At 36.0% G+C, this 27,993-nt stretch overlaps 5 protein-coding genes across 6 annotated transcripts; 3 read left to right on the top strand and 2 right to left on the bottom strand.

Moving 5' to 3' along the window:
* Positions 1-688: 688 nt before the first annotated feature.
* On the top strand, positions 689-5,274 carry LOC147545009 (PI-PLC X domain-containing protein At5g67130-like). Its single transcript, XM_086636519.1, has 9 exons — positions 689-1,055; positions 1,161-1,241; positions 1,368-1,490; positions 1,601-1,738; positions 2,918-3,016; positions 3,234-3,537; positions 3,700-3,923; positions 4,021-4,107; positions 4,871-5,274. The coding sequence occupies exons 1-9, from the start codon at positions 1,050-1,052 to the stop codon at positions 5,042-5,044; spliced, it is 1,236 nt and encodes a 411-aa protein (XP_086492645.1). The 5' UTR covers positions 689-1,049; the 3' UTR covers positions 5,045-5,274.
* A 2,593-nt stretch (positions 5,275-7,867) lies between these two features.
* On the top strand, positions 7,868-10,126 carry LOC147545008 (U-box domain-containing protein 26-like). The gene has a single exon (XM_086632206.1). The coding sequence runs from the start codon at positions 8,714-8,716 to the stop codon at positions 9,962-9,964; it is 1,251 nt and encodes a 416-aa protein (XP_086488332.1). The 5' UTR covers positions 7,868-8,713; the 3' UTR covers positions 9,965-10,126.
* Positions 10,127-16,664: 6,538 nt separating this feature from the next.
* Positions 16,665-17,561, top strand: LOC147545007 (uncharacterized). Its single transcript, XM_086635781.1, has one exon. It carries the CDS (start codon positions 16,665-16,667, stop codon positions 17,559-17,561), a length of 897 nt encoding a protein of 298 aa, XP_086491907.1.
* A 741-nt stretch (positions 17,562-18,302) lies between these two features.
* Positions 18,303-21,303, bottom strand: LOC147545006 (transcription factor bHLH95-like). The gene is made up of 3 exons (XM_086637299.1): positions 20,766-21,303; positions 19,478-19,957; positions 18,303-18,608 (listed from the first exon to the last, which is right to left on the bottom strand). The coding sequence occupies exons 1-3, from the start codon at positions 21,264-21,266 to the stop codon at positions 18,510-18,512; spliced, it is 1,080 nt and encodes a 359-aa protein (XP_086493425.1). The 5' UTR covers positions 21,267-21,303; the 3' UTR covers positions 18,303-18,509.
* A 1,641-nt stretch (positions 21,304-22,944) lies between these two features.
* On the bottom strand, positions 22,945-26,439 carry LOC147545005 (uncharacterized). Of its 2 annotated transcripts, XM_086632204.1 has the most exons (8): positions 25,507-26,439; positions 25,317-25,415; positions 25,168-25,233; positions 24,999-25,064; positions 23,862-24,191; positions 23,706-23,775; positions 23,240-23,387; positions 22,945-23,135 (listed from the first exon to the last, which is right to left on the bottom strand). In XM_086632204.1, the coding sequence occupies exons 1-8, from the start codon at positions 25,942-25,944 to the stop codon at positions 23,114-23,116; spliced, it is 1,239 nt and encodes a 412-aa protein (XP_086488330.1). In that variant the 5' UTR covers positions 25,945-26,439; the 3' UTR covers positions 22,945-23,113. The 2 variants fall into 2 exon arrangements, 1 of the variants encoding a protein (XP_086488330.1); XR_015223053.1 differs by lacking the exon at positions 23,706-23,775.
* Positions 26,440-27,993: the final 1,554 nt, after the last annotated feature.

Raw genomic sequence — 27,993 nt, 5'->3', positions numbered from 1 at the left:
ATTAAGTACTTTTAAGTATAAAAAAAGGGGCATCCCTAATATCAAATTAAAAAAGGGGCATCCCTAATTGGACATTAGGGATGAGGGGTATCGCTAAATACCCCTAAAAAATTTTGTATAAGAATTGTACTTTTAAGTAAATGCTTTACTGCGTTGATTTTAAGTTTGAAATTTGAATTTAATAATTCAAAATCCTAATAAAATCTGAGGAGTGTGGGTTGAGATTTTGGTCTAATGAAAAATTTAGACTTATGAATCCTTAAGATTCAAGAGTCATTTTTGGTAGCAAGAAAAAATCAAGAAATCTTTATTCCTACCAAATTTTATTTTTTGTAGGAATCTTACTTAAGAATCCTCCGTCTAAACACACCATCAACGAGTTCTTAATGTTATTGACCTTGAGTTAGCTTAATTGTTATTGTGACTTTGAGAGTAGTTGTACTCCTATCCAAATCCTCCGTCTATTTTTTGTAGGAATCTTACTTAAGAATCCTCCGTCTAAACACACCATCAACGAGTTCTTAATGTTATTGACCTTGAGTTAGCTTAATTGTTATTGTGACTTTGAGAGTAGTTGTACTGCTATCCAAATCCAACTACATAATTCACTATTAAAGACTTTCCATATCCAGGTAAACATTTAACATGGATCACTTTAAAGAATCCCAAAATCAAAGGAAACACCCACACGTGACAATATGAGGGTTTTGAATAGAAGTTGGTTGACAACTTCACTAGCATCCACCCATCCAAATCTATCCAACCGGTTCTATTCATTAAGGTGCAAGTTACACAATACTCCGTGATGTATACAAAAACACCACCAACCCTCCTCTAATTCCCACTCTATGGTTGAAAGTAGAAACATAAATCTATTTTCTTTCTCTCTCTCTCCTCAAGTCTTCAATCACTGTTCATCACTGGTCTCTGAAAAACGTGTTATAAGAAGAAACCATAAAAACTCACCAACATAGCTCATGTAGAGAGAGAGAGAGAGAGAGAGAGAGAGAAACATTTAGAGTTATAGAGAGAGAAAACGTAAAACAGAGATGAAGGCAAGTAACAACTTCCTTATCTTCTACTTCATTTCTTTTCTATTTCTCTTCTTCATCAAACTCTTTACACTAAAATATTTCTTCCTCTGTTTTCTTGTTTTGCAGAAATCTAACTTCATCAGAAATATCTTTCTTACATCTCTCTTGTTAGCAGCTTATCTCTTCTCAAAGTCTTTCTCTCTCCAGGTAATTAATTACACAAATTAATCAGAAAATTTCAAGAACAGAGAAACATTTCAATTCAATTTCTATTTCAATTTCTCTGCTTTGTTCATCAATTCTTAATTGAATTATGATGATGATGATGATCAGTTAGGAAAAACTTGTGCTGCGAATCGAAATTGTGACAATGGATTACACTGTGAAACTTGTGTTGCTAGTGGACATGTTCGGCCAAGATGTACTCGAATTCAACCAATTATTCCTACTTTAAAGGTTAATTAATAATAACTTCTCTAGTAAACCTAAATCACGCAAGGAGTATTTTCAATTCAATTCTCAGAATTAGGTTTTCTTTTTATGCTAATGTTTTGATTTTTGATTAGGTAAAAGGATTACCTTTTAATCGTTATTCATGGTTAACGAGTCATAACTCGTTTGCTCGACTCGGGATGAGATCCGATACTGGATCTATAATTGTTGCTCCTACTAATCAGCAAGATTCTATTACAGATCAGCTCAATGTAAGGAATTCTTTTTCACAATAACTTACCCGTTTTTTCTAATTTCATATCCGTTTTTTTGTTTGGGAAAATTGGGTTTAGATAAAAACGGGTTATTTTATTTTGGTTCGTTATTTTCAAGAATAGACAATTGTCCTACTTTGCTTTAAAAGCTGCCACGTTTGCATGGTTAATTTGGGCCCACGATGGAAAAGGAAAAATTATGGTAATTTTTCCAAACATTCCGGCCCTGTGTTTAGTATAATAAAATATTATAATAAGATTTTAAGAATGTTCTGGCCAAAAATAACGACTCCAATTAAAAATGCAAATCTAAATTACCTACCGCTTCAAAATAGTGCAAATTGCAAGAGGGGCTGCTGTTAGCTCCACTCCACTTTAAATTCTTAAATTTAAATCTTTGAATAATGTTTAGTCTTTTAGAAATAGACTACGATGTACTAGAGTCGTTACAATGGCGTTAATATATTAAAGATGTGATATACATGATACTGCTAAATTTAACAAGAAAGGATCTAAAACTCAAGGATTCCACTTCCTCTAGGATCGAACTCAAGACCTCTACAAACTTTTGGAGTGTATGTTAACACTTTAAACCACTCGGACAACCAATTGTTAGACTTCGATGTCATAATTTAACATATGACTTTTATATTAAAGAAATATGGTACATGACTATTTAATTTTGTTAAGAGTTTTTATAATTAAAGAACAATTCTAACAAGAACGACTACAAATAAAACAAAAAGTAAACAAAGTAAACGAGTTAATTAGTAGACTATGATTTTGATTTTCGGATGCTAATACAAAGACTAACATAATTGACCCAATTCTAAATTCTACCAACTGTGTAATAACTCAAACAATTGACAAAGTCGACTTTGAATTTTTCACTTTCTAATTATTATACTAATAATGTCTATAAAGAAAAGTTTTCACACCTTGAGTAAAATATGACAGCGGCATAGAAAGATGGTGAGACTATTTGACCGAGACAGTCCGAACTCAATAATATTAGTCCTCACCTTTTCTTTCTTTTATTCCATTTCATGGTAGTTTCCAGACATTTTTCTTTGCAAACTTATACGGGATCCTCAATATATTTGTTTAATTTAAAATTATTTAGAAACTTGTTTGTTATATATTTTTCGAAAAGAACTGATTTGTTTCATTTCACAGAATGGTGTAAGAGGTTTGATGCTGGATATGTATGACTACCTCAACGATATTTGGTTGTGTCACTCTTTCGGTGGCAAATGTCGTAATGTAACAGCATTTGTAAGTAGTCTTCCATAAATTATGAATATTTTTCGTTCTATTGCATTAGATTATCTTAATTCGTCGAAATCAACTAACTTCAAATGTTGGACTGGAATCAACTAATATTCAAGCTTTACTTATCAAGACGGATCAGACGAGACATAAAATAAAAGCACTACCTTGTGTTCAATACCAATTGATGAGTTTGTTACTAACTCTGTATGCCATAAACCAGGAACCTGCCATTAAAGTGCTGAAAGAGATTCAAGTGTTTCTTGAAGCAAATCCATCAGAGATCATCACCATTTTCATTGAAGATTATGTAGCATCTCCAAAAGGGTTGACAAAAGTTTTCGATGCGGCTGGACTTCGGAAATTTTGGTTTCCAGTTTCTAGTATGCCTAAAAATGGTGAAGATTGGCCCATAGTAGATGATATGGTTCAAAAAAATCAACGCTTAATTGTTTTCACTTCCAAAAGAGCTAAGGAGGCATCTGAAGGGATAGCCTACGAATGGCGTTACGTCGTAGAAAATCAATGTAAGTCTTTCCTTTTATAATCGAATGCCCCAAAATTGTTTAGGAAGATCTTTAACGTTGTTCCAATTCTGATTACAAATACATTTGAAGTAGTTCTTTTTCTTCTTCGAACAAATTAGCTATACCAACGTCAACTCTGACTAGTTTGATCTTGGTCTACAGACGGAAAGGGCGGGATGAAAGCGGGTTTATGCCCTAATCGTGCTGAATCGCCTCCAATGAACACAACAACAAGATCACTTGTCTTGGTGAACTATTTTCCTTCTCTCGCAAACTTTGGGACTGCTTGCAAGCACAATTCAGCTCCACTAATCGACATGATGAACACATGTTATAAAGCTTCCGGAAATCGGTGGCCAAATTTCATCGCTGTTGATTTTTACAAGGTATCAAATTTATATCATACCGTCTAATTATAAAAACACGAGAAGGAAAAAAGACGTGGATTGAATACTGAGGGTTTTGTTTGTGTTTTAACTTCAGAGAAGTGATGGAGGAGGAGCTCCCCAGGCCATGGATGAAGCAAATGGTCATCTAGTTTGCGGATGTGACAACATTTCTCGCTGCAAGGTGTGTTTAATTCCTATTCCATTTGCCGGATTATATCCGAATGGTCTCTCCTTTACACATTAGGTTCCAAGGGAAGTTCTAGAGGTGCCACCAAAAATGGTTGTATGCGTCCCATTCAATATACCTCGACAAAATGTGGCTATGCGCCTATCTCGATGACAGAGACACATTTAGAACTAGGAAGAATCCTTTATTATTGTTAAAGACACCTTTTTCCACATGAACCCCCACAAAATTTGCTTGTATGGAGAGGCAAGCCTCAAGAATGGGGCGCCTTTAGGAGTTCCATACTTGGGTTTTACCATTGATTAATTGACAAGCTGAAATTTGTTGAATCCTGGATCCTGATACTGGTGGTGGTGGTTTTGGGCCTCTCTCACCTTAAACACAAACTCAAGAGATGAAGCTTCTCCTGTCACATATATGTCGATTTACTGCCTCTCTCACAACCACACTATCCTGATTCCTAAAAACAGTTGTATGTATACAAAGCCTCTTCTGTCATTGCCAACTAGTTTTTCAATATGAACCCAAAAACCTAATATAGTATCATTTCTAGCCCTACATGTCATAGAGACAACAATCGACACGTGCTATTGGTCACCAACAAAAAGACATGTGTTAGGCAAAAAAGAAGTCAAACTTCATAGGACGTGTGAGAATAGTCCTATACAGAGAAAAAATAGTTTGATGACCAATTGTCAATTGAATAATATGTATAACTTCTTGGCTCATTTTTAACTAGAGGATGGTAATGATGCAGGCAAATGCAACATTTGGAAAATGTAACGGCGAACAAACACTACTTGCAGCAGCTTCACCCGAGGCTGGAAGAACTAAACGCACAACGGGGATGGCATCTTTCAATTATAGACCACTTCCGTTCAACTTCTTGTTTCTCACTATTTTCACCACCACTCTCTTGTTAATTGTATGATTGTAACTTATATAATATTTACAAACATACATGTATATAGAGAGAATCAGAGTCTGCCCTAATAGGCTCCCAACTGTGGCCCGAGCCAACATGGCTCAGACAATGTGGGGATATAAATACCTTCTTTTTTACATGAGTGATACAGGAGACATTTATCTTATAATTGTATGGTTGATGAGTTATAGAAGACGATATTTACTCCAAACTTGATATGAATGAAGTATTATGCATTTCTATGTTTCTAACCTTCTCTCTCTCTCGAGATTTTTCTTCTTTTTTGTAATGGAGAGAATAAAGAGGTTGAGAAGTTTTTCTTTTCAAATTAAGAGTGTGACAAGTAATTGGAGGTTGGGGAGAATATGACCCAAATTTAGAGGAGTGCTGCCAAGGAGTTTGAGAAAATTACCTGTGGTGGTGCCTTTTAGGTCCTCCTTGCAAGCTAGAGCTTGGATCTCAGGTAGGCAAACTGAGCTAACTTTGGGCCAAACCATCATGATTTTCTCGAGACCGAGCAACCATGGTCTTACTGAAACATTGGAGTTCTCATATTTGGTCTTAGCGAATGTACATGTTCCTGGCTGAGGAGTGATAGAGTACTTGTCCGAGGACTATCTGTCCGGTCCAATTCCCGCCCCTACTCAGGCTGGAGTAACTTTTACACTCAGTTTACACTTAAACTTTACCCTAAAACCTTAATAATGTACTTATTTTTTTATAGAAGGGGACCATAACTTTACGTGTCCACAGATCTATAGAGACAACAGGTACAAAGTAATTCTCCATCAAAATAAATAGAGAGGACCACAAAACACAAAAATCTGACCACAAAACACAAGAATCTTAAATCCAATCAATAATCCAGCTAAGGTTGCCTCCTTCAAACTTGAATAAGTGTTCTGTTTCTTTTTAGCCAATCCGATAGAAAGGATTAAAAAATAATAACAGTTCAAACTTCAATTGGAAATAGTAATCTATTAATTTTACTGTCTCTAACAGAGGATTACAATGACAATCTACCATATGAGTTGATTAAATTAATTTAAGGTTAATGTTTGAACTCTACTTCGTTAGGTTTTTTTTTTTTTTGACAGAATCCAATCTTAATCCAACCATAAATCTAGATAATAATTCAGAACAGAACTCATTTTTTTGTCCTAGAGACAGAGCATTAGTTATTTAGTTGGGCTTTAGGGATGAAGAATTGGTTTACTAGTTGTTCTCTTACAGATGGAACTGCAAGAAGTAGGAAGGCAGAATTCCGTACAGGTTAGCACCAGTGACACAGAGACAGTTCAACAATTGAGGGTCTTTTGGTGGTCAATGCTAAGCTGTTATCACGTGCGTAAGTTTTAAGCACGTGCATTGGGGGAAGAAGATTGGCAGAAGGAGCCGGAGTAGTCAACTGTGTTCTGTTGACCAGCGACATTGCTTCACTTTGGGACGTGGGTCGTGGGGGCGCACTCTCTTCTCCCCCACGCTTGCGTCGCTCCTAAACAGACGGCGCCAACTCACCATTCTCTACCTTTCGCTTTTAGAGACGGAGCCAGCCAACCCCAACTGGCTCTCTCTCTCTCTCCCTTCCACATTTGGCCTAATTTGCCTTACCTTCCACAATGTAACCAGTTCATCCATTTGCCCCCCCAACATTTATCCAGCTTTCTTTCCAACTCCTTCTCTTAAGATTTTTGGTCAAAAATCATCCCCTATGATTTTTCTCTTTTAATTGTACCCTTTCCTTCTATTTTCTCTAATTCTTTGTCTTCCTCTGTCATCTTCCCCTTCCTTTATCTTGTTTCTTTCTATATATCTATAAAAGAAAACATGATTAGCGATCCACATCAAGTCCCCATATTGGGTTTCACCATGAAACTGTATGGAGTTTCGACGTGGATCAAGGGTCGCTACGGAGGTTTACATTCGTCGTGGCGGTGGACACAAAATAATTGGAATTGCGTCTAGCTTCCACCCTTTCTTACGTGCCTTTAGTTTTTCTTCCCTAAAAAATGGTCGTTCCCCATATGATTTTCTCGCAATTCAATATCCACCATCCTTAATCATGAACTTGTTAATTGATTAATTCACCTCAATTTCAACTGTATTGGATTTCGCAATGAATCCGTACATGGGATTTTAGATCAGATTGAAAAATCACTATATATTCTCGTAACAAAGATCTAAAAAAAATGAAGAAAATATTTGGCCAAATGTAATGGATGAACAAATGGGTTGGCCACATCTTAAAGGTTGGGGGAATCAGATCAAAATATTTTTATTTGTATTTTCAATACTAATGATTGTGTGGACTTAATATGAAGACTTATAATATTGAAATAATATTCGCTCAAGGGTCCTTAGTGATCTAATTAATTATCATATGAACCAATTTAATATCAGTTACATTATGTAGGGGCATATTTAGATATGCATCGTGTAGTGTGCCCTTACGTATTATTACTTAAGATAATGAGTTGTTTAATAATAATTTTGGTAACTTCAATAACAGATTGGTACTTCATTGTGTAGATACAACTCTAATTTTGTTCTCTTCACATTAAGACAAAATTGTCAAAGAGATCTCTCTAGGTTCAGGAGAATCTGTTTCATCATTATGGCTTCAAGCAATTCAAGTAAGTAACTAATTTCAATTTCATTTATATGTTCATCAAATATGACTCTTGGGATATTTTCATTGTTTAGACTTGATTATATGTGATGTTGAAAAGAGTTTCTTTACTCACTACGGTCACATTAATTTTTTTTATTTTTTTTTGAAAGAGGGTCACATTTACTTGACGGCTCACTTTCACAAAAATATAATTTTTTTTTATCCGTGTGATTCTTGAAGTTAAGAATTTTGTCAAAAAATTCTTGGAACATTTATGATTTCCCAAAATTTCATACAGTTGCATGTCTTAGAACGAGAAATCTTATCGCCTACGGCGTGCATCATCAAATTTGACGACAAAAAAACAAAAGTGGACCACTCACACTCCGTCCCCACACGCCCAACAGAAAACCACTCCTTTCCTTCTCATCATCTTCCTTCTTTCCTTCCTAATCACGGGATACGATTATAATACTCACTCCCAAAAACCAACCCCAACGCCTTAAACACCACCCACTCTGTCCACTGTGGGTGTGTGGGTCCCAACATCCAAAACCTTTGACCTTTGACCACCCTCTCTACAGTAAAAAATTACCTTTCTCAGTCACCCAGAATCCAGATATACGTGCATTTACAGTTACCAAAATTAAAATCAAAGATAGTGACGGGAGTAGTATTATAACCATGGTTAGTTACCCCAAACTAGGGTTAGGGTTTGTTTGTTTTGAGACTTGAGACTTGAGAGAGAGACCCACACGTGTGGAATGTCAGAAATTTCAGTGGTTTGCAGATGTGGCTGTTGGTGCTATATGTTTTTCTTCTCCTCATCAATTATAAAGAGAAGACTAAAGCTGGAGATGAGATTTGGAGACAAACGAATAGAGAGAGAAAAAAAAGAGAGAAAGCATTTGCAGAAGAAGTAGCAGAGATTTTTGCACTTCCGTCCTTTTTAGAATGTCCAAGATTTTCTAGAGAGAGAGAGATAAGAGAAACAACCCTAGAGCTCGACGCTTCCCTCCGTCATTTCCTAGAGAGAGAAAGTAATTTAGATAGAGAAAGTAAAGATGCGAAGAAGTTTAGAATCTTTAGACGTAGTTGGAGTTCAAATCCCATATCATTTCAGATGTCCGATCTCACTTGAGCTAATGACTGACCCAGTTACCGTCAGCACCGGTCAAACTTACGACCGATCTAGCATTGAATCATGGGTGGCTACCGGAAACACCACTTGTCCGGTAACCAGAACTCATCTCTCTGATTTCAATCTTATCCCCAATCATACCCTCCGTCGTTTAATCCAAAACTGGTGCGTTTCAAATCGGTCTTTCGGTGTTGAACGTATACCTACACCCAAACAACCAGCTGATCCGATTTTAGTCCGTTCTTTACTCACTCAAGCGTCAAACGATTCAATCTCAACCGAGACTCGAATCATTGCAATTCGTCGACTCAGAGGATTCGCTCGAGATTCAGATAAAAACAGATCTTTAATTTCATCTCATAATCCTCAAAATACTCTCATTTCTATCATCTTTTCTAATAGAGAAACCGATTCAATTGAGTTGATTCATGAATCACTCGCACTACTCGTTCTGTTTCAACTCACTGAATCAGAATGTACCTTCATAGCTTCTCAACCAGATCGAATTTCTTTACTCTCTTCTTTTCTCACTCATCCTTCAATCGAAATCCGTGTAAACGCCGCCGCTTTAATCGAAATCATCGTCGCCGGAACTCGTTCATTAGATCTCCGCATCTTCATCGGAAATGCGGACGGAATTCTCGAAGGAATAATCGGTATCTTGAATTATCAATTAGCTTATCCAAAAGCACTCAAAATCGGAATCAAAACCTTATTCTCGTTATGTTTAGTAAAACAGAATCGGAATAAAGCGGTTTTCGCCGGAGCACCTGAAGCTTTAATCAATCGATTAGCAGATTTTGAGAAATGCGATGCCGAACGAGCTTTAGCTACTATCGAATTGCTCTGCCGAGTGGGGGAAGGTTGCGCCGCCTTTGCGGCGCACGCCTTGACGGTTCCACTATTGGTAAAAATCATACTGAAGATTTCTGATAGGGCGACGGAATACGCCGCCGGAGCTTTGCTTTCGTTGTGTTCTGTGTCGGAGCAGTTGCAGAGAGATGCGGTGGTTGCTGGAGTAGTGACGCAGTTGTTGTTACTTGTACAGAGTGATTGTACGGTTAGGGCAAAAAGGAAGGCGCAAATGTTGTTGAAATTGCTTAGAGATTCATGGCCGGATGATTCGATTACAAATACTGATGATTATAATTGTAGTGATATTGTTCCGTTTTGATTTTTTTTTTTCAAATTTTAGTTCGAAGTCTAGAGAGAGAAAAAGGAAGAAAAAGTAGAGAGAGAGAGAGAGGATTTGATTGAGGGTTTTACCAATGGTACATAAACATCTGTAAGTAAGTAATTCTGAAATTACAATTTTTACGAGATCCAAAATTTGAAATGTGGAAGAGAAGAAGAAGTGTTCCATTGATTGTTTTTTTTAGAACGTTATTTTGAAGAATTTGGAGGGAACTAACATTTGTAACGTGAAAAGATTTTGTTTATTTTCTTTTTCTAATCTTGTGTATGTTTGAAAACAAATATCCTGAAAACGTTCAACTCCTGTTGCCATCAAACACGACTAATGTATTGTGGTTCTTTATATTTTGTTGTTATAGTTTCATTTGCCCTGAAAAATGTAGGGATCATGTAAAATTGAACATAATATCCACAAAAAGTTATCTTTTTTTTTTTTTTTTTGGTTAACACTATTTGTTGTTCGACTAACTAGCATATTCCTTTTTTTGTTAGTGCTCTATATTGATGAAAAGTGTCGCCCTCTTTTCTTTACTATTACAAATAAGATCCTGGAATTGGATAGTAAGTTAAATGTTGAACCACAATTAAATTGCTTAATTTGTTGTTAGAGAACAAGTCATATGGGAAATTAAAAATAAGATATTGACAGTTGATAGTAAGTTGGAGATGGTGGGTTAGGTTTGTTAGCTAGCTGTTATTATTGGAAGTAGGAGAGCTTGCTACAAATGGGGGAATCAATCATGTTAGTTGATATAAACATTGACTCCATGAGACTTTGGCAATAAATAGGTATTCAAAGATACTAGTACTACATTGACGAAATCAATTTTGGATTTAGACCAGGGGTGGGAATTGGGAGGGTATGGGCGTCCATGGACACTTGAAGCATCGGGCGGGGCGGGGCGGGTCGGGCACAAAATTTCAATGGCTATTAGGGTAAGCGGGTTAATTGGGCGGACAATTTTGAAATTCACCTTGCCCATTACCCGCCCAATCCCATTAAGAAGTTCGGGGAATTTGGGTATGGACGGGCGGGTAGCGGGTAATCTCATGACTTGAAAAAAAAATCACTTTTTCCTCTTTTTTTATAGAATCTGCGAACACCTTTCCTGATTCTAAAACTAGACGTTATTTGTGTTGTTCCTTGTAGGAATTTAATCTCAGATTGAAAACTAATGAAAAATTCTCACGAGATATAATATAAACTTACCCCACTCTTTGTTCCCTCAAAGCCAAAGACTACTTCAGTATTTTACTAGGAATTCTCTTGGGCCATTGCAAAGCAATGTACTGAGTTCGTGTGATTGTCCTTAAACATATTGTTTACCATCTCAACTAAGCCTAGCAATATAGACAGTTGGGGCTTCATCAACCCATAAAGTTGATGTAATCTGATTGGGTATCTTTGGGTGAGGTTAAGTGGGTGCGGGCATGGGCGAGTGCGCGTGTAGAGGTTTTAACCCATGCCCACCCACCAAAATTTGGCGGGCTGGGCGGGTTGTGCCCGAGACGGGAGCGGGCGTCCATGGTCCTCCTTGGGATCGGGTGCCGTGGGCGGGTTCGGACTCATGGGCAAAACTCCCACCACTAAATTTTAGACTATTTACCTGTTATTTCACATATATAAGGAGATACTTATTTTCATTCCTTGAAACACAGGGAAAATAAACCAACCACTTTAAGCATCATTTTTTTTGACATACAAGTTTGTAGGTCTTTCAACGGAAAAAAAAAATTTGTAGATCTAATATGCTTGACATATTCGTGTCATACACTATGGTAGTAGGGGTGGAAATCGGGCGGGTATAGGTGTCCACGGATAAAAACACTTCAGGTTCGGGCGGGCCGGGTAGATCTTCTCTTTGACTATTAAGGTAGTCGGGTAGATCGAGCGGGTAATTTTTAATTTTTCTCTACCCAAAGTCCGCCCACACCCGCGAGAGAAATCGGGTTGTCGGGCAACAGACGACACGGGTATCCGACATAGTTCTGCATCTAAGTCTGAATCATTTTTTTATATGTTTGTTTAGGGAATCAATTCATTTCTTCTTTCATATTTTAATAGATTGTTAATGTTATATTTTATATTGATCAAATATTGATATATATATATATATATATATATATATATATATATTATATATATACACTTGTATTTGGTTTTAGTAATAGATACTAGAGATCTCTCACCTAACGACATACATTCTCTCTGTCTTATTGAAGATTTGAAGTGAATTTCTTCTTTTAAGCTTCCCAATGAACCACAAACAGGCGAATATATATAGACACCCATCTGACTCGGGTGTGGCGGGAGGTCGGGCAAGGGTTTTAACCCGCACACCCCCACCCCCCCCCAAATTTCATCAGGTCGGACGGGATCTACCCGCAACGGGTAGCGAGTTCCCATAGTCAGTTATAGGCTCGGGTACCCATTGACGGTTTCGGGCTCTCGGAAAACATTCTCACCCTTAATTCAACCTTATATTATAATGGAGGTCAAGTAGGTGATCAAAAGATTCACTATAAATTATTTATTGGTTAGTTTTGAAATAGCCTCCAGATGTGACTGACTCATCATTTTGAGTTCTAGATTGTTTAGCGGTGGCCAACGGGTCGTGCCGTGGCGGCACGACCCGTTTGACAGCACGGCAGACACGGTTTTGAGCCGTGTCGTTCCCAGACCACAAAGTCTGGGCACAAAAACGCCTCATGACAACGGTCCAACCGTTTCCGTGGCGGTTCCGCCCGTTGTTGTGCCGGGTTGTGGTTAATGGGACAGTTGTTTCCAACCGTAACAAAATGAACCACTAAATAATTTTCAAGTCGAACGTTGTGACTTTTGTTTAAACTTTAGAATCTATGTTTATTATATTACTTAATAATATTATTAACTATTGATTTTATTAATTAATAACTATTTTCAACAAAATAATAATAATATTTTGTAAATTAAGTATTTGTTTCTAATGTGTTAGCGTGTCGTGGCGGGTTAGGAACGCCATGGGTCGTGTTTCCGTTCCTGACGTGTCGTGGTTGACGGGTCTGGGAGCTTAAAATCCCAGACCCGCCACGACCCGCTTGACCCGTGACGGGTCGGAACGGCACGACACGCGACGTTTCGTGTCATGCCGTGTTTCCTTATAAGCGGGTCGTGTCGTGCCGTTTCCGGGCCGACACGACCCGTTGGCCACCACTGAGATTGTCGAACACACTCCCTAACTAAATCCATATTAGTTGGAAGTTCACCTTATTAATTTTCAGTGTCTACCAAAAATGTTTGACTAAGAGGCCCCATTCAAGAGTTATTTTCCAATTTTATTCAAATGACCTCCGTTGAGAATAAAATAGGAATATAAAGGAGAATACAAGCTTCTAAGGTTAATTTGGAAAAGAAAAATAGGCGAAAATAATGTCTGCTTCTGACTAGAAAAACTTCTTTTAACAACAAAAAAGAAAATGATTTTTGAGTTTAAGGTCCAAAAATAGGGGGGTAATTAGTCATATATCCACTCCTAAATTAACTCCTAAATTAATAAATAATATAAAACCGAAATAAACAAAAAATGAAAATAAGTCCAAAAATTTACTATTTAGTGGGCCCCATGCATCATGCTATTTAGTTCCTCCCATTTTTACCCTTTCATAAATATATATTTAACCATCGGTAAAGAAAGGTTTCTAATAGTTGTGTTAATACATTTATTCTTTCCATAAATTTTAAGAGAAATATTTATGGTGGATATTTATTGTCAATATTTATTTCCAAAATTTATATTGGGCTAAAGTAACATACCAAAACAATCGTGATTTACCTAAAACGAGTTCCTATCTCTCTAACTTTATGTTCTTCGAACTTGAAGAAATTGTGAATTTTTGATGACTTTTTATCTCTACCTCGATATTTCCATCTCTAAAACGTATTTTTTCTTTGAAATCATTAAAAAATGTATATATGTCGATTACACTTAGAATCTTGTTAAAAAAAATTATTTTAATATAACAACAAACTTAAAATGTAACACTTTTTAGTACACAGTGAATTTTGAAATATCACTATAATTTTGTTCTCATAAAAAAATATAAACTAAATTTGTTTTTGCTACATTTTCAGTATTTTAATAGTATTTTCTTCATTCTATTGGCATCTGTTATGAATATGTTAGAAGTAGGTTAATAATCATTTTATTATTTCGCTAGCATCTTATTGATTCTAACAACATTCTTATATATAACAAAATTCTCAATTTTTTTTCTAGCATTTTATTTATTTTGAAATTCAATAATATAGTTACAAAAATAAATTATTCTGAAATTAGGATTGCATTTCTCTAGCGTCTTATTGATTCTAACGACATTCTAAAAAATTTATTTAAGAAGAAGGACTATTTTTTCTCTAGGATTTCTTTGATTTTCCTACAATAATTATATTTCTCTAGCATCTTATTGATTCTAACAAAATTTGTCTGAAATTATATTATTTTAACCAAATTTTAAATATTTCTTTAGCATTTCACTGATTCTCCTGCACATGTTTTAAATTATGTTTCTCTAACATTTCATTGATTCTCCTGCAATACTTATATTTCTCTAGCATCTTATTTTTTTTGACACAATTCTCCTGAGATTATATTATGTTACCCAAATATGTATAAAAAAAAATATAACTAAAAACTTGGTCATTACGATAAACAGAAAAGAAAACTTTTGTTGTGGAAGGATTTCTTTTTTTGAGGAAATAATTTAGTGAATCTTTAATTTGGTTATTTTTTAAACTTAGGATAGGTTAGGTAGTAATAAAAAAAATCAAAGGTTAGACATGTAATTTACTCTAAGTGGATTTATTTTCTATTTCAGATTATCTTTGGGCTCTAGAGCCATTGATTATTCGATTTTGGACTTAAAACCCATCCTCCTGAAAAAGAATTAGAAAAACTTAGGAGGCTAAAAAGATGCATTGGAGAATCTACTAGAACAAGATAGTCAGTTGGTAATAATTTGAGGGTCAAAATTAAATTGACCATTATTTTTAGTAAGTGTGTCGTGTGCAAAAGGTCCAACAATACAAAATTTACCAGGAAGTAGGTTCTAGATCACAAAACGTAAGGGGTAGGTGTGGAGTCAGGTTCTATTGTGCAACTGAAGGTATGGTCGTCGGAGGGCTTGAAAGCTGCTAGCCTCAAAGTGGTTTATGTGGCACCTTCTTGCACAACCTTAAGACTTAAGAGTTACAACTAGATAATGAGTTTCATGTTTTATTTTTTTGAGTATTAACTATTCTAATGTAACTTTATTTTCTCTTCTGTAAAGTTCTGAAATATAAATAATATAATATTTACAGTTGTTATTAAATAAATATGTATAAGGGGCAGGTCCAACGAGTAAGGTACATAATGGTTAAGAAATTACACGTTATCATATGTTTGAATCAACCTGTTTTGATGCATAAACTGCTTGTGTATTACTTTAATTTTTTTGTACATAGCATATTTTTATTTGGATATTACATAATGTTAGATTATTTTGATACTAATATTATGCATTTTACACTGTACATGATCAAGTTGTTAATTGACAGAAATGCTACTAACGTTCTTTAACAGATTCTAACGTTTGTGTATCAAAATGATTGTACATATCACCAATGTCAATGACATAACACAAAAGTCAGTGTGTACTGCAGTAAATAATGTGTGTCTAACCAATGACTCATAATGTATATTTGGTTCCAGAATTGCAACATTTTCACGTCCAAACTTAATTTTTTACTCTCCTATAAAATCTTTAGATTGATCTTTTATTTTATTTGGACTCGTTTCCCATTAAGATAGTAGTTTTTGGACTCATACTTCATTTTGCCTTATTTTTAGGTCATGTGTGGTGGATTGGGAATTTGGAGGAGGATTTTTTTTCTTTTTTTAAGGATGGAGGAGGATTTGTTGGATAATCTATCATGACAACTGGATGGTCCCAATAGAAAAGGGTGGAGTGTGGTTATCTTGTAGTTTGACCAGTCAAATGACAAATGATCTATTTATTTGGGGAACAATGAATTGATGGAACTAAATTGTCTGATTTTTAACTTGTTTTGGTAGATTGTAACAGAAGAACCGACCAGGTCCCACCACCCCCTCATCACACTGGTCCTTCACTTCAAAACAACCATTTTCGTTACATAATTCATTCTAATCTTTACTCCACCCCCACATTGATTAAAGTGGGGAAATAATAAGTACAAATAAAATATATCTCAAAAATTTCTTTTCTCGGAATAATACGTGGGTTCTTTAAACTTAACCTTAAGGGGGTTCAAACCAAATTTGAAAGATGTAGATGATCAGGTGCAAAATCTATTCTTTGTTGAAGATCTTATTAGTGAAGACGGACATTGTAACAAAAGATTGATAGAAGAGACTTTCGATGAGTTATCTACGAAAGAAATTCTTAAAATCCCATTGAATGTGAAGAGAGTTGAGGATAAGTTAATTTGGATACATACAAACAAAGGAACGTTCACGGCTAAATCGCTATATACTACTATTCATAAGGAGAAACCGAGTTCATCTCATCGGCATGAATTATCGTATGAAATATCTTGGATGAATATGTGGACTAAATTTCGCTTACTTCCAAGAGTCCGCACCTTCATCTGGAGAATTTTACACGATGCTCTACCAACAAAAATGAGAATATTAAAGTTTAACCCAGAAGTATCCATGAAGTGTTCAATTTGTGAAGAGGAGGATGAAAATATCGATCACTTATTCCGTACATGTAGTAAGGCAAGGGAGACATGGATGTGTTCTCCATTATATGTGAGGGTCGATGGAACTGATGATTTTAAAACACTACTATGCAAGTGGATTATGATTAATGAAGATGAGAAGGTTATCGTGTTGAGATTATATGTTACGTGGGCTTTATGGAAAGCACGGAACAAATGTACCTTTGAGAAGATACAACCGAACAGTTATAGAATAATACAAGATGCTCAAACAATGTTTCATGACTTCTCAAGTTATAACACAAGTAGAGATACACATGAAGAGATTGTATCAAGACAACTAGAACGGTTTTGGGTTCCTCCACGCTCAGACTTACTTAAAATAAATTGCGATGCAGCTTTTGAGCATGGAGAAGCAATGGTTGCAGCTATATGTTGGAATAGCAAAGGAGAGTTTGTAATGGCTGTTGTGAGAAGTTGTGTAGCTCCAACGGCAATGGAGGCTGAAGCTAGAGGGATACAATTGGCTGTATACATGGCGAAACAAATTCCTGAGTATGGGTGTCTCATTGAAGGAGATGCATTGACTATTATAAAAGCTTGTTCAGATCACCCGGATAATGCACCATGGAGGATTCGATCTATTATAACTGAGATTCAAGATGATTCGGCGAAACTTCAACAAGTAGAATTCAAGTATTGTCCTCGAGAAGCAAATAATGTCGCTCATTCATTAGCTAAGTTCAATTTTAAGCTTAAATTAAATCAAACTATGGAGACCTATGAGACTCCGAATTGCATTGTAAGCTCGTTGGCGGCAGATTTAGCCAACATTAATTTTTGCTCAAGTAGCTAATAAATAAGGCAATTGCTTCCATTCATCAAAAAAAAAAAAACCTCCTTATGTTGTTACATACATATTTTGTATCCGCCCATTTGACTTCTCGGTTATTGACATAAGGGATGTTTTGCCTGCTTCACACGAAGGTTTTTATTTTCTTCTTCTTCTCTTACTTTTCACCTACAAAATTGAAATAAGATATCTATATTATTAGCAAGATCACATCACAAAAGTCCTTGTTATGTTCAAAGTGTTTAACTTAAAGAAAAGTTCTAAAGATGCCCCTATTCGACATTGCACCAAATCTTAGCCGTGAGCATCTCGAGATCGCATTTAGAACTTCCCTAACGAAGGTATGAGATTCTGTGGGCGTCGGCAACCTCAGATAGGAATTTAAAATTGAAAGAGTAATTATATTTTGGCAGCATAAGGCACATTAAATGCTCATAATTTGATAGGATGTAAACATTCGTACAGTGGCACATGGGTGAGTAGCCTAATGTTTGTATGCCTTGTAAAATTTTAAAATGCATTGGGTTCAATTACTCTGGGAATGTCTTTTAGCTTTAGATTTATGGGTCGATTTTTTTAACCCAAGTAAAATATTTCTTTGTCGCTGTCTATGTATGGTTGTTCTGTTAGTTTCTAGGGCTAACATCATATCATGTTGATTGACAGTAGTTATGTGCATATTCTACCTTTATAATGCATCTGAGCATATTATAACATATCCAAGCTATATCATTAAACAAGTTGTTTGATAAAAATAAAAGAACATTTTTTACCATTAATAGCCATTTCTATAGCGAAAGAAGGCAAGAGTTTCACGTAGCATAGACACATATCAGCTTTACAAATAAACATAACCTAGGGTATTCTTTTTATGATGATTGTATCTTGGTGAAACTCATGATATTCTTGTGTCTTATGTTTGATACATAGTCACATATATAGAGTACTAGATCAAGAAGATGAGATCCAGAATATCATCTCTCCTGCTGCCAACTTGTAAATTTCTTCCACTGCCAATGGCTCCAGAAATTGATTATAGGCACCATTTGCCTATTTAAGCACCACATTATACAAGTTAGATTTTAGAATTACAAGCATTCATGCACGGAAACTCAAAACCTAGTATTAGTTATAATCACCAATGGGCACCCTGCTAGCCGGCTCCATCAAGAGAAGGAAAGAGAACCCGATTGGGATTCTCTCCTATTAGTTTCCCAAGTTGAAAATGATACTAGCTTCCTTGATGGGAAGCTCTTTCTATTTCTTGTAACCCTAATGTAAGTATAATAGAACACAATAGTGTTTGGTTTGTCATCATGAGTAATACTGCATATTGGATGGTCTTGTGCATGTCTCTCCCCCAAAGACTAGCTCAGGTGTGAAAGAGGTGAAACTTTCCAATGGCGGAGGAATATTCACTAACAGTCTTCTCCTCTTATATTGGTTTATACCTTCGATAGACTATTGAGTTGAGACTTGTAATTTCATGGGCCTTAATACCAACGTTGGGTGGTCTTGTGCCTCTTTTAATCCAAAACTAGTTCAAAAAAATGATGTTTGCTCTTACAATCTTTGCAAGCAGTTATCATTATTGTCCCCGCTTTGACCACCTCACACAGGTACAGGGTTTTATTCTTGGAGAAGGCACCACAAGCCCGCCCAAAAGGCCTCGGCACTTACTAAGCTTGAGCGTACACCTATAGTCCAGTCTCTAGACACTCTTGCGAGCAATGTGGGACAACTCTTAAAAACTACCCCTTGTTCCTTCCACAACATGGGATTATCCCAATAGGAAAAAAATGTACCATGACTAAGTATATAAGATCTCTCACCCCTCAGTCAAATGGTTGTTGGTTGCAAAAACCTAATGATAGACTACTTTCATGGTTCCTTCAAAAAAAAAGAAAAAGAATACTTACATGGCAATGGATCATGAACATGCTTCTATAGAAATCAGAGGAAACCTGAGCAGTTACCACTTCCAAGTTATGCTTCTCTAATGCATATAAACAAGAAGATAGTAACCCTGGTTTCTTAGGAGCGCATACACTGATTTGTGCGTCTGCGCCGTTCACGTTCAAGACTACATTTGGTGAAGACCATGTCTGAAAGATAGCTGGAACATCAAGGATATTTTGTGAGTTCATATTGCTCATGGAAGTAGTAATATTCCTATTAGAAGATCCTTGATCAACCAGAAAGGTTTCGCACGAGTTCAATAATGGTGGTGCAGTTGAAGCAAGTACTAGTGATGATGATGGCTCATGATCAATGATGATTGTCGACGATATTGTCCTTCCTGTTAGCATTTCCAGCCTTTGTTTTTGTAGCTTTTGAAGTGAGTATTGAAGGGTTTTAATGTAGTTCACTGCTTCATCAACTATGGTTGATTTATCCGCCTACACCGAAACATGAGAAGGAAATGACATCCAACTTAAAACCAATTGATAACTAGGAAAGATAAGTTAGTAATTCTGTGTGATGAGAGAGAGTGTGTTTTTGTTCATGTTAGACTATTCTCACATGCTCCATGATGTATTTATGTGTGAGGTTCTTTGTGCCTTAACATGCTTCCTTTGATTGAATGGCCTGGAGCACGTGGTCGTTAGGCCTATCACATCTGGGTCTAGCTCCGTGACACTTATAAGTTTATGTATGAAAAGTTCAAAACCAAGTGCGAATGAGTGAAGATAACCGATTAAGATATGAAATTCTTGGTTAGGGGAGTATCTTTTTTCGATATGGACTACTATGGGAGCACTTAGAAGGCATACACCAAACAATCTTTAGAAACTATTTTCTGTTCTTTCATGATGGTTTAAAAGATGAGAGAAAAAGACAAGGGATTAAATGCATGATTAACAAAAACAAATTAAAGATGTCTGCATGTAGAAATTTTATCTTTAATCATCAACTCTGAGTTGGAAAGGTACTAGTTCTTTTCTTTCTGAAATTCAAGAAGCAAACCCTAGTTTGTGAAAAACTGGAGCCAGATTGAGTGAACTTCTAAAACAGAACAGTTTCTTGGAAACCCTAAAGTGGGTAGGGTTAGAAGTTGTTAATATGTGATCATCTAACTCAAATCCAATCGCCGATGACTCTGACCTAGACATTGTGTTCTTGGTTGTTAGATCACCTTCTCATATGTGGGACTATTCTGTCTCTGCTTCAGTCTTGAAGTAAAATATAGAAGGTAGAGTATAGTACCTTGGGAGGGAGCTGAGGTAGCAAAGCATGAAGATTAGAGAACATATCTCTCATTTTCTTTCTCCTCTCTCTCTCAGTCCATATATGAATATCATGATCTGATTCACCCCCACAACCACCACTTCCATCATGACCAGAAACATCAGCCTTACCCTTTCCGGTAGTGCCTTTATGAACACCACCACTTCGACTTCGCTTATTGTTAGGAGTCTGGTTGTGACCAGCCGTGGGTGTTAATGGTGGTATTGTTGTTTGTGTTGGGGTAGGTGCTGGTGTCGGGGTGTTTGAGCCTGAATCAAGAGGCTGCAGGTTCATTTTACTAGCATCACTTTTATCTATCAACGTAGTAGTAATATTTTCACTTGATAATGAGATCATATCAGATGTTGAAAACCCTGGCCATAAATGACTTTGATCTACCCACAAGTTTCCTCCTCCACCACCACCACCACCACCTCTACCTTCGCCGCCACCACCCACATCTTCAGACATCATTCTCATCAAGATGGTTAGAGAGAGAGCGAATTGTGGTGTGATGGAGTGCAAGGAAAGGCTCCAAAAAGGCAAAAATAATCATAAGACAACGCCGTTATTTGTCGTCTAAACAAAAACGGAAACCTCAGGTCGCGCCACCTCAGATTTTTCATTTTTCTCTCTCCTCCTCTTGTCAGTTGGTCCCACTTTTTAACCCTACCCCTACAAAAATAGTTATCTTATTCCATTTAATCACGATTTTGCCACCACAGTTCGGTGACATTTGGGCATAGAACCTTTTTAGAGAATAAGGGGGCGCCTTTAGAACTTCCGTTACAAGAGTACAGCCCAAAACCCTCCTTCACTTGGTCCACTCGAGTCTTTACTCATAAAAACTCAACCATCTAACACATCAAAATGATGTCAACACTTAGTTGCCCAAGTGGTTTAAAGTGTTTACATAAACTCCAAAAGTCTTGAATCGTCTTGAATCTTGAGCTTCTCTCTCTCTCGACTAAATAGCTTTGATGGGACTTTTGTTAAGAAAAATAGCGTAATGAACTTGTTCAGGAATACGAAGATAAACGATGTGAAAGTAAAAGCAGAAGTATAATCAAATCTCTATCAGGAAATTTATAAACAAAAACACAATTATCTGAAGCCGTCCTGTGATACCCTTGATCATTCATGAACGATTCAAATTTTTTGTACCACTGTCTTGGTGCTTGTGTCAGCCCAAATAAACTCTTCTTTGACTCACAAACCAAGTGTTCCTTACATTTAATTTCAAAACCTGTTGGTTGTTATCCAAGAGTGTTTCTACACATCTTGAAGAATTGGTTAATCCCCTATTGCTTTAGGGAAGAATTGTGTAACCCATTATTTTTTACTTTCTAGTTTGGAGGGGTTTTTTACCACGTTAAAAAATCTTGGTGTCTCTGCTTTTACATTCACATCGTTTATCGTCATATTTTTTAACAAGTTAATTAAGTTATTTTTCGTCATCCTGACACTTACAAACTGCACCCAACCCAAGCAAGGTAACTGGGTAACAATTTTTTCAGTGCATCTTCATAATTGTTCTGAAATTAAAAACAAACTTCATAAGCATAAGTGATAGTTGGCTGATTAGGTAAAGAAAGTTAAGGGGGTCTAACTTTTCTAAAATTGGAGCTCGTTTCCTTATTTTCCTCTTATCATCATCATCCTCATCTTTTATCATCAAAACTCTTGAACTAAAATAAAATAAAACTACCCTCCCCCCATTTCATCAAATGAATGCCATCAACCTTTCTTTACCAACACTCAAATGTTACTTTGTAACAAAAAAAAACACTCAAATATTAGTCTGCCCCCAAAAACAAAATGCCTTACTAGTCATTAATATGTTTGCTCACGGTAATTGTGCGCGGCTCAAAAGAATTGATGACTGGCCGGAATCTAACGTCGTCCAAAATTTCTCTATTGATTGCTTGGGTGAACTCCAGTCGGATTTTCGCCTGATTTATCGACTAGAGCATAACGGTAGATCTTTTAATCTTCTTTTTAGTAAACTTAGTTCATATATATAGTGGTAGATAGTAAAGCTAATTTAGCTGTAACACCTCTGCTAAAATATCTTAACTGAACCAAAATTCAAACTAGGGTGGTTAGAGCTTCTTGCTTCAAATTATACAAGGATGGTAGAACACCTACCAAAATAAAATTTATAAGCTACCAAATCCCCATATTCATATATTTCAACTAATTTACAGAGTTGGTGCCAGATGAACAATGTATAAGCTTTCAACAAAGACCAAGTTTCCGCAAAATCTAGATCAATTAGCTTGAGTAATAGATGAGACCCAAAATGAAGACTAGAAAATCCACCATGGTCATCGTGTACTACACTTCTTCCTGTATATAATTAAGGGGGAAAAGAAAAAATAATTACATAAAGAAATTAAGACTTGGGGAAGAAATGGTAGACAATGAGATATGATTATATTCTTTCTGTTTACCTATGCAGATGCTGAATTAGGTTTTGATCGGCCACTGCATCTTGTTGGGGAAGCATGGGTTGTGATAAAATACTACCTCCCAACATGCAAGCATCAACAGAGTTTGTGTTATGTACTACAGATGCTCGTGCATCAAACGACAGACATTCTGCAGTCATGAAATGATCGAGAGTGTATATGAAATAACTTGAAAACCAATCCAAAAACGGAAAAGGGAAACTAGTGAATTACAGTGTTGAAATGATTGTCTAAGTCTTGGTTCCGAAACCTTCTGCCTGAGTAAACATATGATGTCTAAACCTTGATAGTATGAGTTGGGGAAACGGGAATTTTGTCATGGCCAACCGCCCAACCGTCAACCCACTTGTGATATATTGGAACTCATAAGCCTTAAATTAGCAAGCGAGGTATTTATCATAACGACACATTATATAAAACTCTATAGTAATGTCAAAATGACCCCCACCTGAAGCATTCCTGGTAGCATGACCTATATGTAATTGTTGTGAAGGCACAACATCTTCCCTGTACATTTCCTTTTTTATGCAAATAAAAAAAACCCCTGTTAATCGTGTTTAGCATTTAGCGTGGAAACAAATCGGAAGAATGTATTCTAACTGACCTCAGAAGCAGAGGAGAGTGGAAACTGTCCTTGATGAAGCTGAATAGATGAGTTCAACCCAAACGAGGTCTCTGGATGGGTCAAATTTGACATATTTGGAACGACAATAGATTGATTCAAGGTTGAGCTTTGGTTGGAAAGACTGAATGAACTTCTAGTAGAAGAATCTTGGTTCACAGGTTGTGTGTCTGTTCCAATGTTCATATGCTGCGGGCCAACTGCATTCCCCTCAGGGCCGAAGCCCATCCGCATTTGAGGCAGCTGTGGAGGTTGTATCATCCCCGGCAGGTATAATGGATGCAAACTCAACCCATTTCTCATTGATAACATCTGCAAAACAAACCAAATATAGATAAGTAATAGTTTAGTCCAGAAAGAACAGGACTTCGAGAAAAACCAAGAATATAATGTTGACCAAGAATATAGTTTAGTCCAGAAAGAGGGGTTTATCTTGACCAAGAATATAATGTTTGAAATCATGTCTACCGGAACTCAAGATATAGACTACAGACTTCGAAGCTCTTCCTCGATCAATGCTACATTTTTTTCTCAATTGTACAACATTGAGTTTGGAATTAAAAGAACCATTTTGTATATTTTACCGTTCAAACAGCGCAGGCAGTACAGAAGTAGAATTACAGTGTTTTCAAAACTCCATTATTAACTATGACAAGTACGCAGGTATGGTTCTTCATCTGAAGAACGTGCGCAAAATTCGAAATGTGAAAAGACTTCATTATAAGATCATTGATGGTTATTTCGATCCACAGACATGAACCCGAAGCCCCTTCAGTTGAAACAACATTTTCTACGTATGAGTTGTTAAAATAGTCCCACATTGGGAAGGAGCAGGTGATAACTCTACAAGTTTGAGCAAAAGATTCAGTTCCTGAGCTAGTTTTCATGTGACAGAGGTAAACCACCTATACTGATATCAGAGCCAAAATAAACAAATCTAGTCCCAAATTTGAAACCCCAATTCACAATAACTGGTCAGTATATCACATTCTAACTTAGATGCTCTCTTTTGTGGGTTCAAATCTTCTCTGCCTTTCAACAACTTACCTTCATAAGTTGCAGAAACATTTCTAGGGTTTGCTAACACTAAAAACACCCTAAAAAAGTAAGATCACTCACTTGAACTTGGAGTTGAAGTTGCTTCAAATACTCAATCGCTTCATCAAGCATAGAAGCCTTATCTGTCTGTTATAAAACCAAACATCAACTTCTTCACAATTGATAAAAGAAAATCAATGAACTCTGAAAAGTTAAGAAAGAGGGGAAATTTCTTAAATTATTAAAGTACCTTGTTTGAGTTAGGAATTAGATTCTGTAAAGCTTTCATTTTCTCATTGATCCGACTTCTCCTTCTCTGTTTAAACATTCAAATCAAAACAAAATCTCATCACATTTTTTATCCAAAATTTCATGAAAATTTAGTGAGAAAATCTTTACCTTTTCAGATAAGTTATGAACTTCAGCAGCTCTACTTCTCTTTGAAGAATTACGACAAGGTACTGTTTTTGATGGTCCATCTGATGCTTCAAATCCCTCCTATAATCAAACAGTATCACTCAATTAGTTCTAGAGAGAGAAAGAGAGAGGGAAAATGTATAGAGAGAGAGAGACTAATGATGAAACAGACCTCGCTTTCGCAATCATAATCGTCGAGATCGTTATCTACCGGAACTTTTCTTCTCTTGACGGAACCTGCACCGGCGGCATCTGAATCTCCGGCAACTCCATTCTCAGAAAAAATCGTAGGATTCTCTTTCATTTCAGAAGGAAAGTAAATATTAGGAGAAGAAAGGATCAAATTAGAAGACGAGTCAAGAGGAGGAGGAGAAGAATCGTTATGATTACTGAGTCGGAAATCCGAGTTAGGAATTCCAGTCGATAAATAAGAAGAAGAAGATAAGAGAGGTGGATGAAATGGTTGAGATGAAGAAGGCATTTGAAGTTTAGACGACCTTTCAGAAGAAGAATGAAGAAAATGTTGAAGAAAAAGAGAGATATCGTCAGATTCAAGAACTGGACGAGTAGGAAAAGAAGAGCTCTTATTACTGTCATACATATCAGCCATACAGCAGAAGAACACACAGAGTATTTTTAGAGAGAGAAAGTAATTTTAGAGAGAGAAAGAGAGAGAGGAAGTGTATAGAAGAAGAAGGCAAGGTGGTGAGATTGGAGATTATGGTAAGAGATTTGTTTGAATAGAAATGTGGTGTGGGGTATTTTCTCTGATCAAATTCCTCTTTTTGTGCCGGTGGAAAGATTAGAAAGAAGAAAAAAAAAAACAGAGTAAAATAAATACTACAATGTTTCAAGTAAGAAAAAACAGAAGGTCTTGAGTACGGATTAGTCTTGTTGATTATAAAGATCCATTTCTTCCACTATTTTGAGTTTGTTTGTTTGTTTGTTTGTTTGTTTGGGCATTTCTTCCCTGCTAACTAGTCGTACTTGTCTAGTTTTACAATAACTAATAAATCAAACTTTTTCTTTCTCCTCTTTCTTGTTTTTCTTTAACAACCCCAAAACCATTTTATTTGTGCATCTTCTTGCATTGTCATGTGGCCTCATAAAACTTATTTGATCATTTGCTTTGTGGCATCACCGAAGTAAAATTCAAAAAAGTCTTTATTGAGTCTTTATTTTGATTTTCTTTTATATATATGACCAAATCGAGTTTCTTTAAAATTTGTGTGTCTCTAATGGAGATCTCAAAGAGAACTCTACTTGATACACATGTTATTTATTGACTCAATAAAAACAAATTAGATATTAAGAGAAACTTCTTATTGCGGTTTTTCTTAAGATATCTCAAAGTTAAATGACACAACGTCATTTTGAGATGTTTTTTTCTTCTAAAAACTCGATAAATCTTCGGTCACACTCCGAGTTTCTCAAATTGAATCTTACACTGGAGATACTCTTATATGGGTCTTTCAATGATGCAAAATACTTTAAAAAACCACACAATATAACTCTAATGTGCAAAGAAAACAACAGAAAGTAAAAGTAGAAGAAATAAATCGTAACGATCTTCAAATCTAAGATCTACATTGAAAAACATTTGATTGTCGGAAAGTATGCACAAACATTCCAAAAAATAAAGTTTATTTGAAAGAAACTTGATATCATAATTAAGTGCTTTGTGGTGAGGTAACTATGATATTTTAGTTAAGTGGTATGTAATTTTATTTTCCATTCAGTTTGTGTTATGGTAGCCGCCTAAATTAACAAATTGTTATTCCACATGTTTGACTGAATTCCAAAAAAATTGGTTTCTCGTACACATATATATAAAAGCATGCGCTTTGACCAAAAAAGCCCATACTTTAGTGTTTTTCTGTATTGTTTTCTTGCCTTGATTATTATAAATAATAAGAGTTTAAGATCATAACAGAAAATTAAGGAGACATGATTGCAGTTATACTAAAGATTTAATCTGACAGTTAATGTTGGAAGAATATGTCTTTCATTATGGTGGATTCTTGGATAGGCTAACCTCAGATAGTGGATTATATCTTTTATTATGGTTGGTGGATTCTTGTAAGGAAATTTCAAATTTTCTTCTCCACCAAGTGGGTTAGGGCTATCCTATGTCAGTTAGGTGGCCCTACCATCCAACAAAGCTAGGCCCAATGGCAGATAAACAAGAATAAAAACATTAGCCAGATAACTCTGTGTAAATTTCAAATACTCCCTATAAGCCAAAATAAAGCCTCTTACCCGTCCTATTTAAGAAGGTAGCTAATAAATCATAATCCTCAAAAAGGGCAAACACTGAAGATAACTAGTTTTAAGCTAAAGTTCCTTGTAAATGAAAGTTAACAAGCTTTTTTGTTCCCTTTGGTTATTAGGGAGTAGAGTCTATTTTATTACCATATAAAGATTATAGCTTTTGTGAACAAATATAGGTTTGTTTGTCTAACCATAGAAAGGTGACATTTTGGAATCTACAATGTTAGGGATAGGCTTTCCAAAGAAGGAAGGAAATTTCAATGACATAAATTTTGTATTCGCACATGTAACTTTCATGTGTCATCTTTTCAACACAAAAAAAAAAACAATTTTTTTTTTTTTATGTTTCATCATCATCTACATAACACCCACTTTAAATAAGTATTAC

The sequence above is a fragment of the Eschscholzia californica genome, unplaced genomic scaffold (genome assembly GCF_041429995.1).
Source record: "Eschscholzia californica isolate CP2 unplaced genomic scaffold, dmEscCali1.0.p SCAF_4, whole genome shotgun sequence".
Classification (NCBI taxonomy): Eukaryota; Viridiplantae; Streptophyta; class Magnoliopsida; order Ranunculales; family Papaveraceae; genus Eschscholzia; species Eschscholzia californica.
This window is presented reverse-complemented; position numbering and strand designations above follow the sequence as displayed.

Coding starts and splice junctions, on each gene's coding strand:
- LOC147545009 (XM_086636519.1), top strand. Junction 3,538..3,699: donor TTACGTCGTAGAAAATCAAT/GTAAGTCTTTCC, acceptor CTTGGTCTACAG/ACGGAAAGGGCGGGATGAAA. Junction 4,108..4,870: donor ACAACATTTCTCGCTGCAAG/GTGTGTTTAATT, acceptor GTAATGATGCAG/GCAAATGCAACATTTGGAAA.
- LOC147545008 (XM_086632206.1), top strand. CDS start 8,714: ATGCGAAGAAGTTTAGAATCTTTAGACGTAGTTGGAGTTCAAATCCCA.
- LOC147545007 (XM_086635781.1), top strand. CDS start 16,665: ATGAGAATATTAAAGTTTAACCCAGAAGTATCCATGAAGTGTTCAATT.
- LOC147545006 (XM_086637299.1), bottom strand. CDS start 21,266: ATGAGAATGATGTCTGAAGATGTGGGTGGTGGCGGCGAAGGTAGAGGT. Junction 19,958..20,765: donor TACCTCAGCTCCCTCCCAAG/GTACTATACTCT, acceptor GTTTCGGTGTAG/GCGGATAAATCAACCATAGT. Junction 18,609..19,477: donor TGTTCATGATCCATTGCCAT/GTAAGTATTCTT, acceptor GTGCTTAAATAG/GCAAATGGTGCCTATAATCA.
- LOC147545005 (XM_086632204.1), bottom strand. CDS start 25,944: ATGGCTGATATGTATGACAGTAATAAGAGCTCTTCTTTTCCTACTCGT. Junction 25,065..25,167: donor TAATTCCTAACTCAAACAAG/GTACTTTAATAA, acceptor GTTTTATAACAG/ACAGATAAGGCTTCTATGCT. Junction 23,776..23,861: donor CACTCTCCTCTGCTTCTGAG/GTCAGTTAGAAT, acceptor TGCATAAAAAAG/GAAATGTACAGGGAAGATGT.